The following is a 13,412-nucleotide window of genomic DNA, read 5'->3' as shown; positions in this document are numbered from 1 at the left end:
ACACACAAATGACAGATATATTTTACAATTATTTAACTGAATTCGCAAACTTTGTTTCAGCAGGGAACAAAACAAATCAGTTTTAAAGCCACAACATAACCAGTCTTTTTTGCAGCTATTTTTCTTTGAATTGTTTTCTTAGTATGTTTGATTTGGTGATAAGTGGAGGCGTTGCAGAGACAAGGGTGGAACAAAACTGAGAAATACCGGCTGTTTCTCAGTAACTCGATTTTGACGCTTTGCGTTTCGTGCTTCGCATGTGCGACTCCACTGCCTTAGTTCCCATCGTTCCGAGCTTGAATGACTTCTTGCACAAAATACACTGTGCCTCATGTATGTTCCCTGGTTTTAGCCATGGAGAAAACTCTTGGCTGGAGACAATTTTCGTTACATTTACACTTGCTCATATTTTCCAGACAAAAAGTTAGTGGCGTATGTCCCAAATGTCCCGGCCGCACCAACGCTTTTATTGGTTCCGCTATCGGGACGGAACCAATAATGGCGAGACATTTTTATTTTTTTTAAGAAAAATTTTTTTTCTAAATTTTAACGTTTTATTTAGATTACAAAAATAAATCGTAGTAAAAATAATCCTATTTATGATTTTTTAAAAATTAAGACCTACAGAAGACTAATTTAAGACATTTTAATACCAATTAAGGCCTTAGTTTTATTTTGAAGAATTCAATGCCTTTTAAGACTTTTTAAGGACCCGAGGGAACCCTGAATACTTGGAAATATTTGGGTCTGGGTAATGAATATGAATGAATTTTAATGATACTCTTATTTTTCTAATTTTAGTATTGAAATGATTTTACAATAACAACCTTCTAAAGAAAACTCTGTTCAGTATATTAGATATTTCATGAAACTGAAAAGGAGTCAGCGTTTACAGCTCCTTCCCGTTTCCATGATTGAACACCTCTATTATCCTGAGACAATGTGCTGTGCTGTTAGTGTAAGCACTCCCTGCAGGTCTAAATACTAAAGGTTTCATTCCCCTTGACATGGCAGAGAAATATTCCCTATTTTAACTCTACAACCTCCAAGACAAGCTCTTTCTACAACAAATCACCCAAACTGATTTCTTTTACAACTGTTGTTTTTATTTATTTTTGTTTTCTTCAAACACCTACTCAAAAAGAAAACTCCAGCACCATACAATAATGAAAAAAAAAAAACAGAACTGCTTTTCAGATAAACACCAACAGGAAATAATTAAGAGAACAACTCCACTCTCTAGAGGAACTTATAAAATCTAAACATGACGTCTGAAGTGGATAATTTTAAGAACTGAAACAATCCACAAGATTTTTGGAATTCCAGGGCCCTGCTTTGTTGCTCAGGAAGCGTTGCTTGACCAGATCTTTGACTGTTTGGTACACGGTAGCCTCCACCTGTGGAAAAAGGCCCATAAAAAAAGAAGTGGTGATGCAAAAACCAGCTGGGAAGCATAATGAAATACTCATACACATGTAGAGCTGATATATAGATGGAGGTCACCTGGATATGTTATTATTTCTCAATAAAATGAAGAACAATACAGTGAGAGAATATTAATTACTGCTGTAAAATGTATACCTATCTATATGAAAATTTTAACCCCTTTTTCAGCAACAATCAACTAAAAGGTTAAATGATCCTTTAAAATGTGTTCTCTTAGTACAGCTAAAACAGTTCACCTGATTATGAAAGCCATAAAATTGGTCTTCATTTGGCAAGTTGAGTATGAGGAGCATTGTCTCAAAATTTCCAGAAAAGCATATTCGGAAAAATACTCATAAGTATATTCTTGTTCTGGGAAATGAGGGCATTGCCAAAAACACTGAAGATCTTTTTACAACCTAAGTAGAATACGTAGATCAGAGTATTTTAAGCTAGAGAAACAGACGCCTCACAGGTCCTAATTTTTATTAAATGATACCAGGCTGATCATCAACAGTAACTTCAGGACGCTTCTTGGTAGAGGAGCAAAGAAAAAGCCATATCTGAGATTAGCCAACTAAAGGAAACAATCAGAACGGAAAAGAACACAAACACTGGACAGAGATTTTTGTTAGACAAGCAAAAAAAATAAAATAAAATAAAAAAATATTAGAGGACTACTTGAACACAGGCCTACTGTTGAACAGAGTAAAGGAAAGAAGAGGGTGTGGGGATACTGGGGAAGTGGGAGAATTGTCCAGGATAAATGGAATATCGCATATGAAAAGCTATGACTTTATTTTGCAACACCGTGCCTGACTATGAGCCAAAGCATAGCTTTAAACTATCCAAGAACTGCTGGGAGAAGACGCCGTCTTCTGTTATTAAGCTGGTGTTTAATGTCACCAGATCTAGTGGGACCAGCTATACTATATGGTGAGTAATGAGTGCTCATTAAACTTGTGGAATATGCTTAAGGAACACATTTCCTTAACTTACCTCAACAAACAGGTAAACTGCAAAGGTAAAAAATTGATTAATAAAGTGCAAGTTTTCTTGAGACCCCCAAATGTTGATCAGTAGTCTGTATGAATCTATATATAGACCTACATACATTCATGGACTGTATGTATAAACACACACACCCACATGCTATCCCTGCTATCTTACAGGGACTTTCCTCTGACCTTTATTAATTTCCCATTAATTTGTGTGGCATTTAACAGCTGGATTGACAGCTCAGATTACAAACCTTGACACTGTGGTAGGTGGGAAGCTCTGCCAGGTAGCTGTGGCCAACCAGCAGTGCAACTTTCTGGAAGTAACTGTAGAGGGCTCTCTTGCAAAGTCTGCTGGAGAAGCTTGGCCCGCTCACAAAAGGAGAACTAGAAAACAAATTACATATACATATATTAATATTCCCTGTCAGGTAGTGACACAGAACAGTTCAGTACATGTTTAAGAAGCTTGAAGTGAAAGCTGTGAGCACAGATAACCCACAGAAAAAATGGTAGCTTCGTGTTGCCTTAAGTTTGCAGTCCTTACAACACTGAATACAGTGTCACATTTGGGACACAGTTCTAAAAACAGTTTACATCTTAGAGAGTGAAAAAATGCCACTACTTCTGCACATCCTGGTTTTTAAATCTTTTACAGATATAAAGCCACATGTAGTGTTTCTCCAGGTGAAAGGCAGCACTAACTACAGTCAGTTGCAGTGAAAACCTAGAAGGTTATTAAACAGACCAGATGGAAAACTTTCATGTTTAACAAACATCTACAGTATTTATAGAAAGTTTTTAGATAAACAGACTGATGACTCAATTTGTAACAAAATGTTTGATTTAAACATACGCATTTACCGATTAAATTTTTAAATTGGTGGGAGAAATGTTTGCCATATTCCTGGCTTCTTTTTTTGCATGTTTGATATTGTGAGAATATAAAGTGTTTCAGAACAGCCTGAGGCACCTATCCTCCCTGTATTTAATGTTTTAAAGCAAATGTAGCTGTGCTACGTTCAATGACGCAAAAAGCATTCGAATTCTGAAACAAATAGAAAGGAGACAAGTTAACAGAAAATTCCCTAACATATCATAAATTAAATTATGGTTTGGATTGATTAAGAGTGGAGAAAATAAAAGTAAACCTACTTGTTTCTTTGTGAAATTTTTTTTTTAAAAACATAACTACAGTTCATCACATGTGAGTTTAATTCTCTCGCCACACCAAGGCCTGTTTATTGTCATGCCTGTTCTCGATTAAGAAATCAATTAAATAAAATCCATCTGACAAAGGGTAGTACAACAAAAGCTATGCATCAAACAAAGATCAAAAGAAAATCGGAACCAAACGAAAGTAAAGTAACTGAGATCAACCAGTCTGGAAAGAGTTACAAAGCCTAGAGCTTTGGGAGTCCAGTGAATCATAGTCAGAGCCATTATCCTCAAATCGATTAAACACTAAACAGTGGAAAACATTCCCATGAGCATCCAGCCGACCAAAATTATACCAACACCACAAGTCAACTAATCCAAAAGTGGTCAGGGATGGTGGATCCACTGTAGGGAAGAGACTGGACAAAAATGGCTAAGTTCAAAGAAGAAAACCATTGCTGGGGGAAAACAACATTGAGGTTGGTCTCCATATTTGCAGAACACATTTGATGATCCTCAAGACTTCAAGGAAAATATTCTGTGGACTTTTAAAATATGAAGGTGCGAGTCCCATTACATCGGCCGTAAAGGTAACACTGTATTTCTGAAATACAGTGTTACCTTGAATCTGAGCACACACAGAGAAAATCTACAGTATGCCATTCTAACTTTCCCACTTTCCTTGATGGGTTATTTTCTGGTCCCTTACATATCCTTTTAAAACATCACTCTTAGAACTAAAATATTCTTTCTGTCATGATTTATGGACATTAAGATCTTGAGAGAAGCGTCGTCTCCTGGTCAGACCCTGTGCTTCAGTAAAAGGATGGAGTCAGAGTTAAAAAAATATGCACGCCCAGGAGAAGGAGGGGGTCACTCCAGTTGTTGGAAGTTGGAGGGAAGCGTGCTGCCATCCAGGTGGTGTTAGACTGGGAAGGGCCATTTTGAATGTAACTCTGGACGGCTAAAGAAAATCCACATTATAAATTTTGGTTGGCCTAGTCAAAGTCCTGACCTGAATCCTACTGAGAAGCTGAGGAATGACCTTAAAAAAAATGCTTGAAAACCTTCCACTCTCTACGTCTACTAATGTTTTTTTTCTTCTATTTATACAGGGCCATGCAGGTTTGGATGTTTCTCTATTCCATTAATAATGAACTCCTCCAAATAAAATCTGCATTTTGTGTTAACTAGGGTCACTTGTCATTTTGTGATATTGACCAATTAAAAAGCTTTACACTAGAGCCACATTCACAGAGATAAACACAAAAGATGGGATCAGGGTTATCTGCCTTATCCACGGTCTCATCACCATGAAGATGAAGACTGAATCAAACCTTCAACGTTCTTGATTAAAGAGAAATCCTCTATGCACTGAGTCACAGAAAGAATCATGTATTAGCACAGCAGGTATTATGTCGTTTTTATATATATTAGGGCTGCAACTAACGATTATTTTAAAAATCGATGAATCGGCCAATAATTTTTTCGATTAATCGATGAATCGGACAAAAAATATTTTTTATATTAACCTCTTTATTCCAAAATAAACATTTTAGATAGAACAAACAAGCACGCAAGTACAGGTTGCTCATTAACTGTACTGGTGCAATATGAAAAATAAATGTTTGTTTTAAAACTATGCAAACTTACATGAGAAATGTAGATGTACATCCACAAAATATAGGGTACTTTGTTTCATAAAGTGCAAGAAAAGACTTTTTTTTTAAAAGCCCCTAAGGGGTTCAAACAACAGGCCCCCCCATTTCAACAAATTAGTTTTTTTTTAGACTAGCAGAGTTTTGCTTTTTAAGACAGGAAAGTATAGCAGTTAAAGTGGCTACTGGAGAAAATAATGAACCATAGAGATAAAAATAGCCTGTGATTCAAATTATAAATTGTATTTGGAATAAAAATGAGAGAACTAGGGGTGCTAAAAAAAACATCCTCCAAAGACAGATATTTACATGGAAATGTGGCATATAATTAATTGACATATTACTGATCTTGCTGGAATTTAATCTGCTTTACTTCCATAAATTGCAGGATCTTCTTTACTTTATCTTTGCCAGAAGATTTAAACTTTAAAAGCCTTGCCCTCATAATTTGCAAGTTAATTTATTTATAAAGAAAATATAAACGCTGCTTAAGCTAATTCAAATGAAATTAAAAGTAAAATAAGTTGCCAACCTTATCACTGTCTGTAACCTACTAACACGGTAAGGAAAGCATCAGATGAGCGACCTGAGAAACTAACGGTACGTTTCCCCACTTTAAAACTAAACAAACATGGTTACTCCTCCTGCTGATCAGCTCTCTTCACTGCCATCGAAGGTTCCATTGTGTTTCCTGCGTCATAACAGTGGTGCTTCCGTGCCATGTTCATTTGTTTATACCAAAGTTGCATGTTACGACTTTTTTCCCTTTCCAAAGCGCAGGCTATTTTAATTATTGTGATTAATTTGCGCCATCAATCCCGGCGCATGCGCGCTTCATTTGCAGTCTGGACGCTGAGGGTAACATCCTGCTGCTCTGACTGCAGCGCTGAGAGGGACTCCTGCGGGAGCGGGGGGAGGCGCCCCACGGCAGAGTAGGAACGATACATGATTTCACGTAAGAGTCTCCAAAAGCCGCCAGTGACACCGTAAAAAGTCGCTAGATTTGTCGCTAGTCGCTTTTTTGAAAAATAGTCACTGGAGGGGTCTGAAAAGTCGCTGAGTTGGGAAAACTGCACCTGCGGCGCTGACTCGCTCTGCCGTATTTTTTCTTCTTCCCCCGTTTCAGTCAAGTGGATGTGATGACGGCGGCGGATGACACATTAATCGCGCGACACAACTAATCGATGATGAAATTCGTTGCCAACGCTTTTAAAAGTTGATTTTTAGCGATTTTATCGATTCGTTGTTGCAGCCCTAATATATATATATAAAAAAAAACTATGCAGGGTTTCCCAAAGTAAAATGGCTAAGCCTGATGATAGGTGTCTCTAGAGTTGCCCTCTATGTTTATCCAAGAATATATGAGTCCTTATGTTCGGATATCAGATACTGACTATACTTAAACATCAACTATGGATTCTGAGCACCCATGATAGCATTACTAAACTTCCTGTGTGAATTAGATGTACTCAGCAGAAGCTGTCCCAGGAAATGTCTCAGATTTTGGTGCTTGATGAATGAGAATAAATATTGTGAGTATGTATGTTTAATGAGTTTTGTATGCAGACAACGTAGGAAGCATTTTGCTCGTAAAGAAACAGCTGGTGGCACAGCTTAAAGTTACAGTCAGAGTAGAACAGCTGAGAGCAGTCTTTAAAGTGGAAGCTTGTCATCAATGACAGATCTCTTCTGTGACATTATGGGATGTGTAAATTGATTAATTTTGTAGTTTTCGTAAAGAATGTCCCAGAGTCACAAAGATATTTTCATTTGAACATGCAGTGAGCTCCGTGGAGCTAGACATAAAACAACAGTGCTGCACTCTGTTTAGGCAAACGAGGCATTTTTGAATATATAGACAGTAGAAAAAAACAAAACATCATGCAAAGCTGTAAGGCCATTATTTCTGATGGCGCGCATTTTGTGATCAAACCAACAACGGATTTCAATCAGTTATAGTCAAAAAAGATTAGCAAAACGAAACAAGGGACAGAGAAAGGTTAAAACATTTTAACTCAGAAAGCAGTGAAGGGTACCATGTTTCCACATGGACCGACTCAGTCAGGAGCAGATGGATAGGTATGCCTTCTCGACCGGCTAACAGAGAATCCACATTTAATATTATGAGTGTGGTAGAAGCTTCACTAAGCTGGGCCTATTTTCACGCTAAGGTGGAATTTTCAGTTGTTTCAGTGCAAAGCAATTATGTTGTTGCCCATTGCATGCAATACACTTAAATGGGATTCGGAGATCAATGCAGATGCTGCAGCTCTCAGTCCAAATGGCACACAACCCTTATTTGGGCAAACTTAGCTGTCAGTAAATAATTGTAAACAAATTACTTCAGAAAAATTATGGGCTGGTTCATTGAGATAGCATCTGATTCCAAAACAAAATGAAATCCCCATAAATGTACCTAAGCTTTATCCATGTTCTACAAAACTAAAAGACAAATATATTGCAGAAGGTATGCAGAGAATAAAAATGCAATAAAAAGGGTGCTGGGGGTGATCACTTCTGATACATTTTGAGAAAAAAAAAAAAAATCAGTGTAATCAGTTTAATACAGTGAAGAAAATACATTTGATTCAAGTTTAAAATGCTAACTGACTGAGTTCCATTACTGGTCAATTGATTGGTACTTTAAAAAAAAGGCTGCAGCAGTATCAAATTTTATGGGTGTCCTTTCACTTCCCAATGGTGTCATTTAAAGGTGAACTGTACAACCTAATGGAGAGACGCTGGACAGGTAGCAGAATGATGTGCAGAAATAGAGGACATGGTTGTCTTCCATCTAGCTGGTGGACATTAAGCTTAAAGGATGGCAGGAGCTCCAGACCAGTTAAACAAGCGCAGCCTTCAGCCAGTAACCTCACTATATAGATTACTGGAACTCAACCTTTATGGGACGGTGCTTTTCTTAATGTAACGAGTTAAAATAGTAATAGTAAGCGTGAAAAATAAGAATAAAAAAATAATACTTGTGAAACCTACTATAGATGCCAAGACCCAATTAATATTCTTCTCTAGAGCTGGGCGATATGGCGATATATATCGTGAGGACGAGAGAAACATGTCTATCGTGACCTTTCTCCTCTATTTTTTCTATCGTGATAAACTTTTTTTTATTATTATTATTACTGCTAATATACATTTTAATATAATTTGTTAATATAACATTTTGCGTTTTTGCTATGCAAACTCTAAGTGTATATAACGAAAAAAAAAGAGAATAAAAAGATAATGTGTAGAGAACGTGGTTTTGCGACACTACACCGCTTTACGTCACGCGGCTTTGCACCATACGTTTGCGACATTACTGACGGAGAGAGCCCGCGAAATTTCTTTCTGGCTTGAAAAAAAATGAATGATGGACACCCAAGAAGATGTTACCACAGCAGCGGTTACAGAGTCCGAAACGGTTGCCAGGTCACAGACACAACAAACACCACTTTTGCCCAAAAGGGGAGGCAGCTCGGTTGTTTGGTTATATTTCTTATTTCAGCCATCTGATAAAGAACAAACGCAGCCGATATGTAAACTGTGCAGCAAAGCCGTTCCAGCGGCTGATGCAAATACTTCCGGCCTCTTTTACCACCTGAAGAAAAATCATGAATAAGAACACGGGAAACTACAACCACTCCGATCAAAACAAACAAGGGATGAAAATACAGGAAGCACTGGAAAGAAATTCTCACAGCCGAAGCTTAAGGAAGCATTCGCCCAAGGATCACAATATGAGAAGACGTCTCAGCGACACAAGCAGATCACAGGTGCTATTTCACGCTATATCTGTAAAGGCATGGCCCCCGTTTACATAGTCGAGAAAGACAGCTTTCGGGACCTCGTCCGTACACTCGATTCCAGATATGTGATGCCTAGTCGAAAACATTTCAGTAAAGTGGAGCTGCCTGGCTTATATGCTAGTTGTCGGGCTGAAGTGGAGAGAGAGGTACGCAGTGGTGCGACGCATTATGCGTTGACTACGGACATGTGGATGAGTAGAGCAACACAGCCTTATATGAGTCTCACCATCCATTTCATCAAGGACTGGACCCTCCGCGCTCGGTGTCTACAGACCGTGTACTTTCCTGAGGACCACACCGGAGTGATGCTCGCCCAAGGTGTGAGCCTGACATTGCTATGCACTTTTGTGCGTTCGCTAGTTTTACTATTATTGGTTTTACTAATATGCTTAAACCAATTAACTGTGTGCTTTTACAGCATACGCATGTTATTCCAAATCTGTTCACTGTCATGGCCGCAAATTGCATAACTGGTGTTCTTGGTTTGGGGTTGGGATTCTCATATTAGGAAACAAGATGATGGGTAAAAAATAGGCGATGAAAGATTTTTTTCAACCCTGTCCATCTGACGGACTATGAAAACATAAAATGCAACATCAGTTGTGGTATATTGTGATATATATCGTTATCGTGATATAAAATAATCCATATCGTGATATAGTTTTTTTTCCATATCGCCCAGCCCTATTCTTCTCTAGTGATAATCTTAGCTATATCTCTGTTTTATTGGCCTTTTATTCATATGCTTTACTTAATAGAATAAAACTTTATTGTAGGGCGGCAACTAACGATTTTTTTGCAAATCAATCTGTCGATTATTTTTTCAAATAATCGATTAATAATCGGACGGCAAAAGGTTTCTCAAAGAACACTTTTATAGAAATTAAACCAGTGGAAACTAAAACTTTTCCACTTAGGAAGTTCTGGATAGTGGATATAAACAGATTAAAATGTTTATATATATATATATATGTTTATATATATTTTTACAATTTTTATATAATTACTGCTCCAAGTGGGACTCTCTGTCAACTAAAGGCATGTTATAAAATCTCAAAGCTTAGGTTAACAATTAACTGGATACGAAATTAGTTAGCGATTATTTCAATAATCAATTAATCACGATTAATCTGATTGATTCTTTATTAATCTCACAAAGGAGAAATTCACTTGTGACATCGGCCCTATTATTATTATTAAAATACACTTTATATGCCCTTACAATAAAAAGTTTAAGTTTACAAAAAGTTTTTGTAAGTAGTTGTCTGGAAACTAAGATATTGATTCTGAGGGATTTTTATTAGTTAAGCCACACAGAAGGGAAGAGAGAGTTTTAGCTTGCACACAGATCCATGCATTAGGGGTGGAAAGGTTAACAAAATCCACGGTTCGGTGCACGGTTTCGTGGTGACAGTTTTCGGTTCGGTTCGGTATATGTTGATTGTTAGGAAAATGTATTATGTCTTGTATAGTCAGGTTAAAACTGAAAGAAAAAAGCAGTCTGACATTTGATACATCATTGTGACAGTCTTAGGTTAAAAGTAGGTGAGATTCTGTCATCGTAGGTCACTCTAAATGCAAAGCGGTCCCATACAGCAGACCTATAAAGTGCTGCTGGCGCGTCTTCCAACGCCTGTTCTTCCCTACTCGCCATACCCACACAATTCTCCACAACAACAGATTTTTTTCTGCTACGCTGCTTCGCTTCTTCTTTACTACTGGTGGTTGGCTTTGGTCGCAGTACCGCCACCTTCTGCTCTGGAGTGTACACGCTTTTCCTATGAGAAAAAGGAGCAACGCATGAACTGAACGAAACACACGCGAATCGAACCGAGACAGTCGAACTGAATGGCTCGGACGGTTTTCATAAACCGTTCCATCCCTACCATGTGTAACCTGCATAAAATAAGAACCCGTATTTTATTTTGGCGGGTCAAATTGATAGCACCCTTTAAGTTCCGGGTCACAGGTGACTCAGATCTGAATAGCTGTTGCTGCTGTCGCTGTGGCTAGCTGCTCGTCTCGGCGTCTTCTAAACTAATAGAAGAATACGGCTGGATCAAGGCTTACTAAGACGGCCGAAGGATTTAACTGAGTGTTTTCTGTCGACCGCTCGACGGTGAGTCGTTTAATTTACGTATTTTGTTTTTCTTTAGAAATAGAAATGCGGGGGCGACACGCCCACTAAATTTGTGCATTTAAAGATTGAAAAGTATATTTATTGACTTAAGGGTCATTTTCTTTTGTTAATTTTGTGGCCGAATGGATTATATGTTGTTAAAATATTAAATAGGCCTTTTGATTTTTGTAGATTTATCCTTTTAGGACGGTTTCAGTTACTTTTTATTAAATTTTGCTAACAGCCTACAGAACTCTGGGCTTAGATATTTTTTTTGTGAGGAATAAGAGGAAAAAAAACAATTCTTTTTTGAAATGATATGGAAGTCAATTAAGTTTAATTGACTGCGTCAATTAAACTTAGATGGAATTTAAAAAGTGCACTTTACTTTGATCTGTACCGGTAACTTTACTTTGATCTGTACCGGTAACTTTACTTTGATTTGTACTAGTAACTTTAATCTGATCGCGATCTTTAATTTAAATTCATGAGAAACACTTATTGAAATGAAGTTATTTATTTATGTTGTAATTGTTGAATGTTTCTTTATTTTGAATAACATTTTAACAATGTTTAAATATGATAGCTAATTTGTATTTTTATTTATGACCTTGTTTAGGTCAGGTTTTTTTTCACCCCGTGTCACGTCAAGATGGCGAGCTACCGGATCACCGCAGCTTCGCGGTAGGATTTACATGAACCAAGTTACTTTCTCATTCTGAACTTATTTGCTTTGGGTTATGGACAAGAAAAACCCTACAACAATCAGACATTGATTGATGAACCGTTGAATCACTCTAGATTCATGAATGGACTAAAAAGGAAACTCTTGGGTGACATAAGGATTTATTGTTTTGTTGATGAGTTTGTTTGTTTTTGTTTCTTGTCGTATTTTTGGTTATATCATAAAAGAAGTCACTGTTGTTATAAATATTATTAATATTGCATACCTTTATATATATATATTTGAAAAAGACTCAAACTTGAATATAATAATTGAAACATACTTCGGTCTAATGGTATTTTGTTCACACCCACGGGCTCCATAGGCGAACCTATCTGAGTGCCTATTATAACTGGCTGCAGTCAGGCGCCTAGCCTTAAATAAGCGTTACACATGCATGATAAGAAAGAAATAACTTTATCATGCAAAGGTTACAGTAAAGTCCTGCAGCAATGGATACAGGACAGTAAAGCTTTCAGGGTCATGAAAAAACTAAAACCATGGAGTGAAACATCCACATGATTGTGGTTAGTGTGAAAAAAAAATGATTGCAAGATTGTTTGAAAATAATCTTTATTTTGACTTTTGTTTCTTCTTTGGATGTTTTTTTTTATGTATGTGTGCTAAGCAAAACTGAATCTTTACACTACAAAAAGTTTTCATCTAAATAAGTTTAAGTAATTTTTTAGAATTTAGGTGGTGAGACACTTTGCCAATGGAAAAAGACAATTTACATTTAAAATGAGAGAAAAATCCTTGCATTGTCTTATTTCAAGTGCATATTAGATAATTACCTTATTTTAAGAGAAAAAATACTTATTCCATTGGCAAATTATCTTACTTACCAGCTGAAATTAAGACATTAATACACTTAACCTAAGACATTTGTTTTTACTTATTTATAGATTGTCTTTGCAGTGTCCTTTCTCTGCCAGAACTCACTGATACTCGAGCCCTTCACAGCTCAGATGTTCTGTTGCACAGATCAGTAACACCTTTCTTATATTTCTATGATTAGTGTGGTGTTTAATCATACATGTGCTATGACTTTTGCATTGACAACATATGCAATGTTGCACAACACATACAGATATTTTTAATAGATTTCTTGTAGATTAAACAAACCTCTTAAGTTTTATGTTTTGTGCTTTCACATTGTCTTTTATTCAAAGGTGTATTAAAGGTGACAAGTCATGCTTAAATTATTGTCACAGCAATTTCTAAAGCTGCAGAGAACATTAGCAGCAGTGACAGCCTAAACCAAACGGGTCTAATCGGTGTCTGTTCATAGAATACTTAATGTTTAATTGTAGGTTTCTGTTCATACACAAGCCGACACTGAATTACAGTCATTAATTCAGATACTTCAAGTTCAAAATTTTAACTTGCATTGTTGTGCATCTTCACTAAATGTTACCTTCAAGTTATTGCCCCCCAAAATGTGCATAAGTTAGACCATATTTACATAAAGAATGAAAGTGAGGAATGCTACAGTAAAGGAAATGATTTACTTCACATTTACAC

General features: G+C 36.9%; 1 protein-coding gene across 1 annotated transcript in view; it reads right to left on the bottom strand.

The window, feature by feature from the left end:
- Positions 1 to 1,211: 1,211 nt before the first annotated feature.
- adad2 (adenosine deaminase domain containing 2) overlaps positions 1,212 to 13,412 on the bottom strand; it is a 29,867-nt gene continuing 17,666 nt past the window's right edge. Inside the window, exons 10-11 of the mRNA XM_038303082.1 lie at positions 2,678 to 2,810; positions 1,212 to 1,397 (exon numbers count right to left, since the gene is read on the bottom strand). Of these exons, the coding sequence (XP_038159010.1) occupies positions 1,287 to 1,397; positions 2,678 to 2,810 (244 nt within the window). The 3' untranslated portion in view covers positions 1,212 to 1,286. The remainder of the gene's footprint in view (positions 1,398 to 2,677; positions 2,811 to 13,412) is intronic.

Source organism: Cyprinodon tularosa, unplaced genomic scaffold (genome assembly GCF_016077235.1).
Source record: "Cyprinodon tularosa strain WSP-4 unplaced genomic scaffold, ASM1607723v1 ctg503, whole genome shotgun sequence".
Lineage (NCBI taxonomy): Eukaryota > Metazoa > Chordata > Actinopteri > Cyprinodontiformes > Cyprinodontidae > Cyprinodon > Cyprinodon tularosa.
This window is presented reverse-complemented; position numbering and strand designations above follow the sequence as displayed.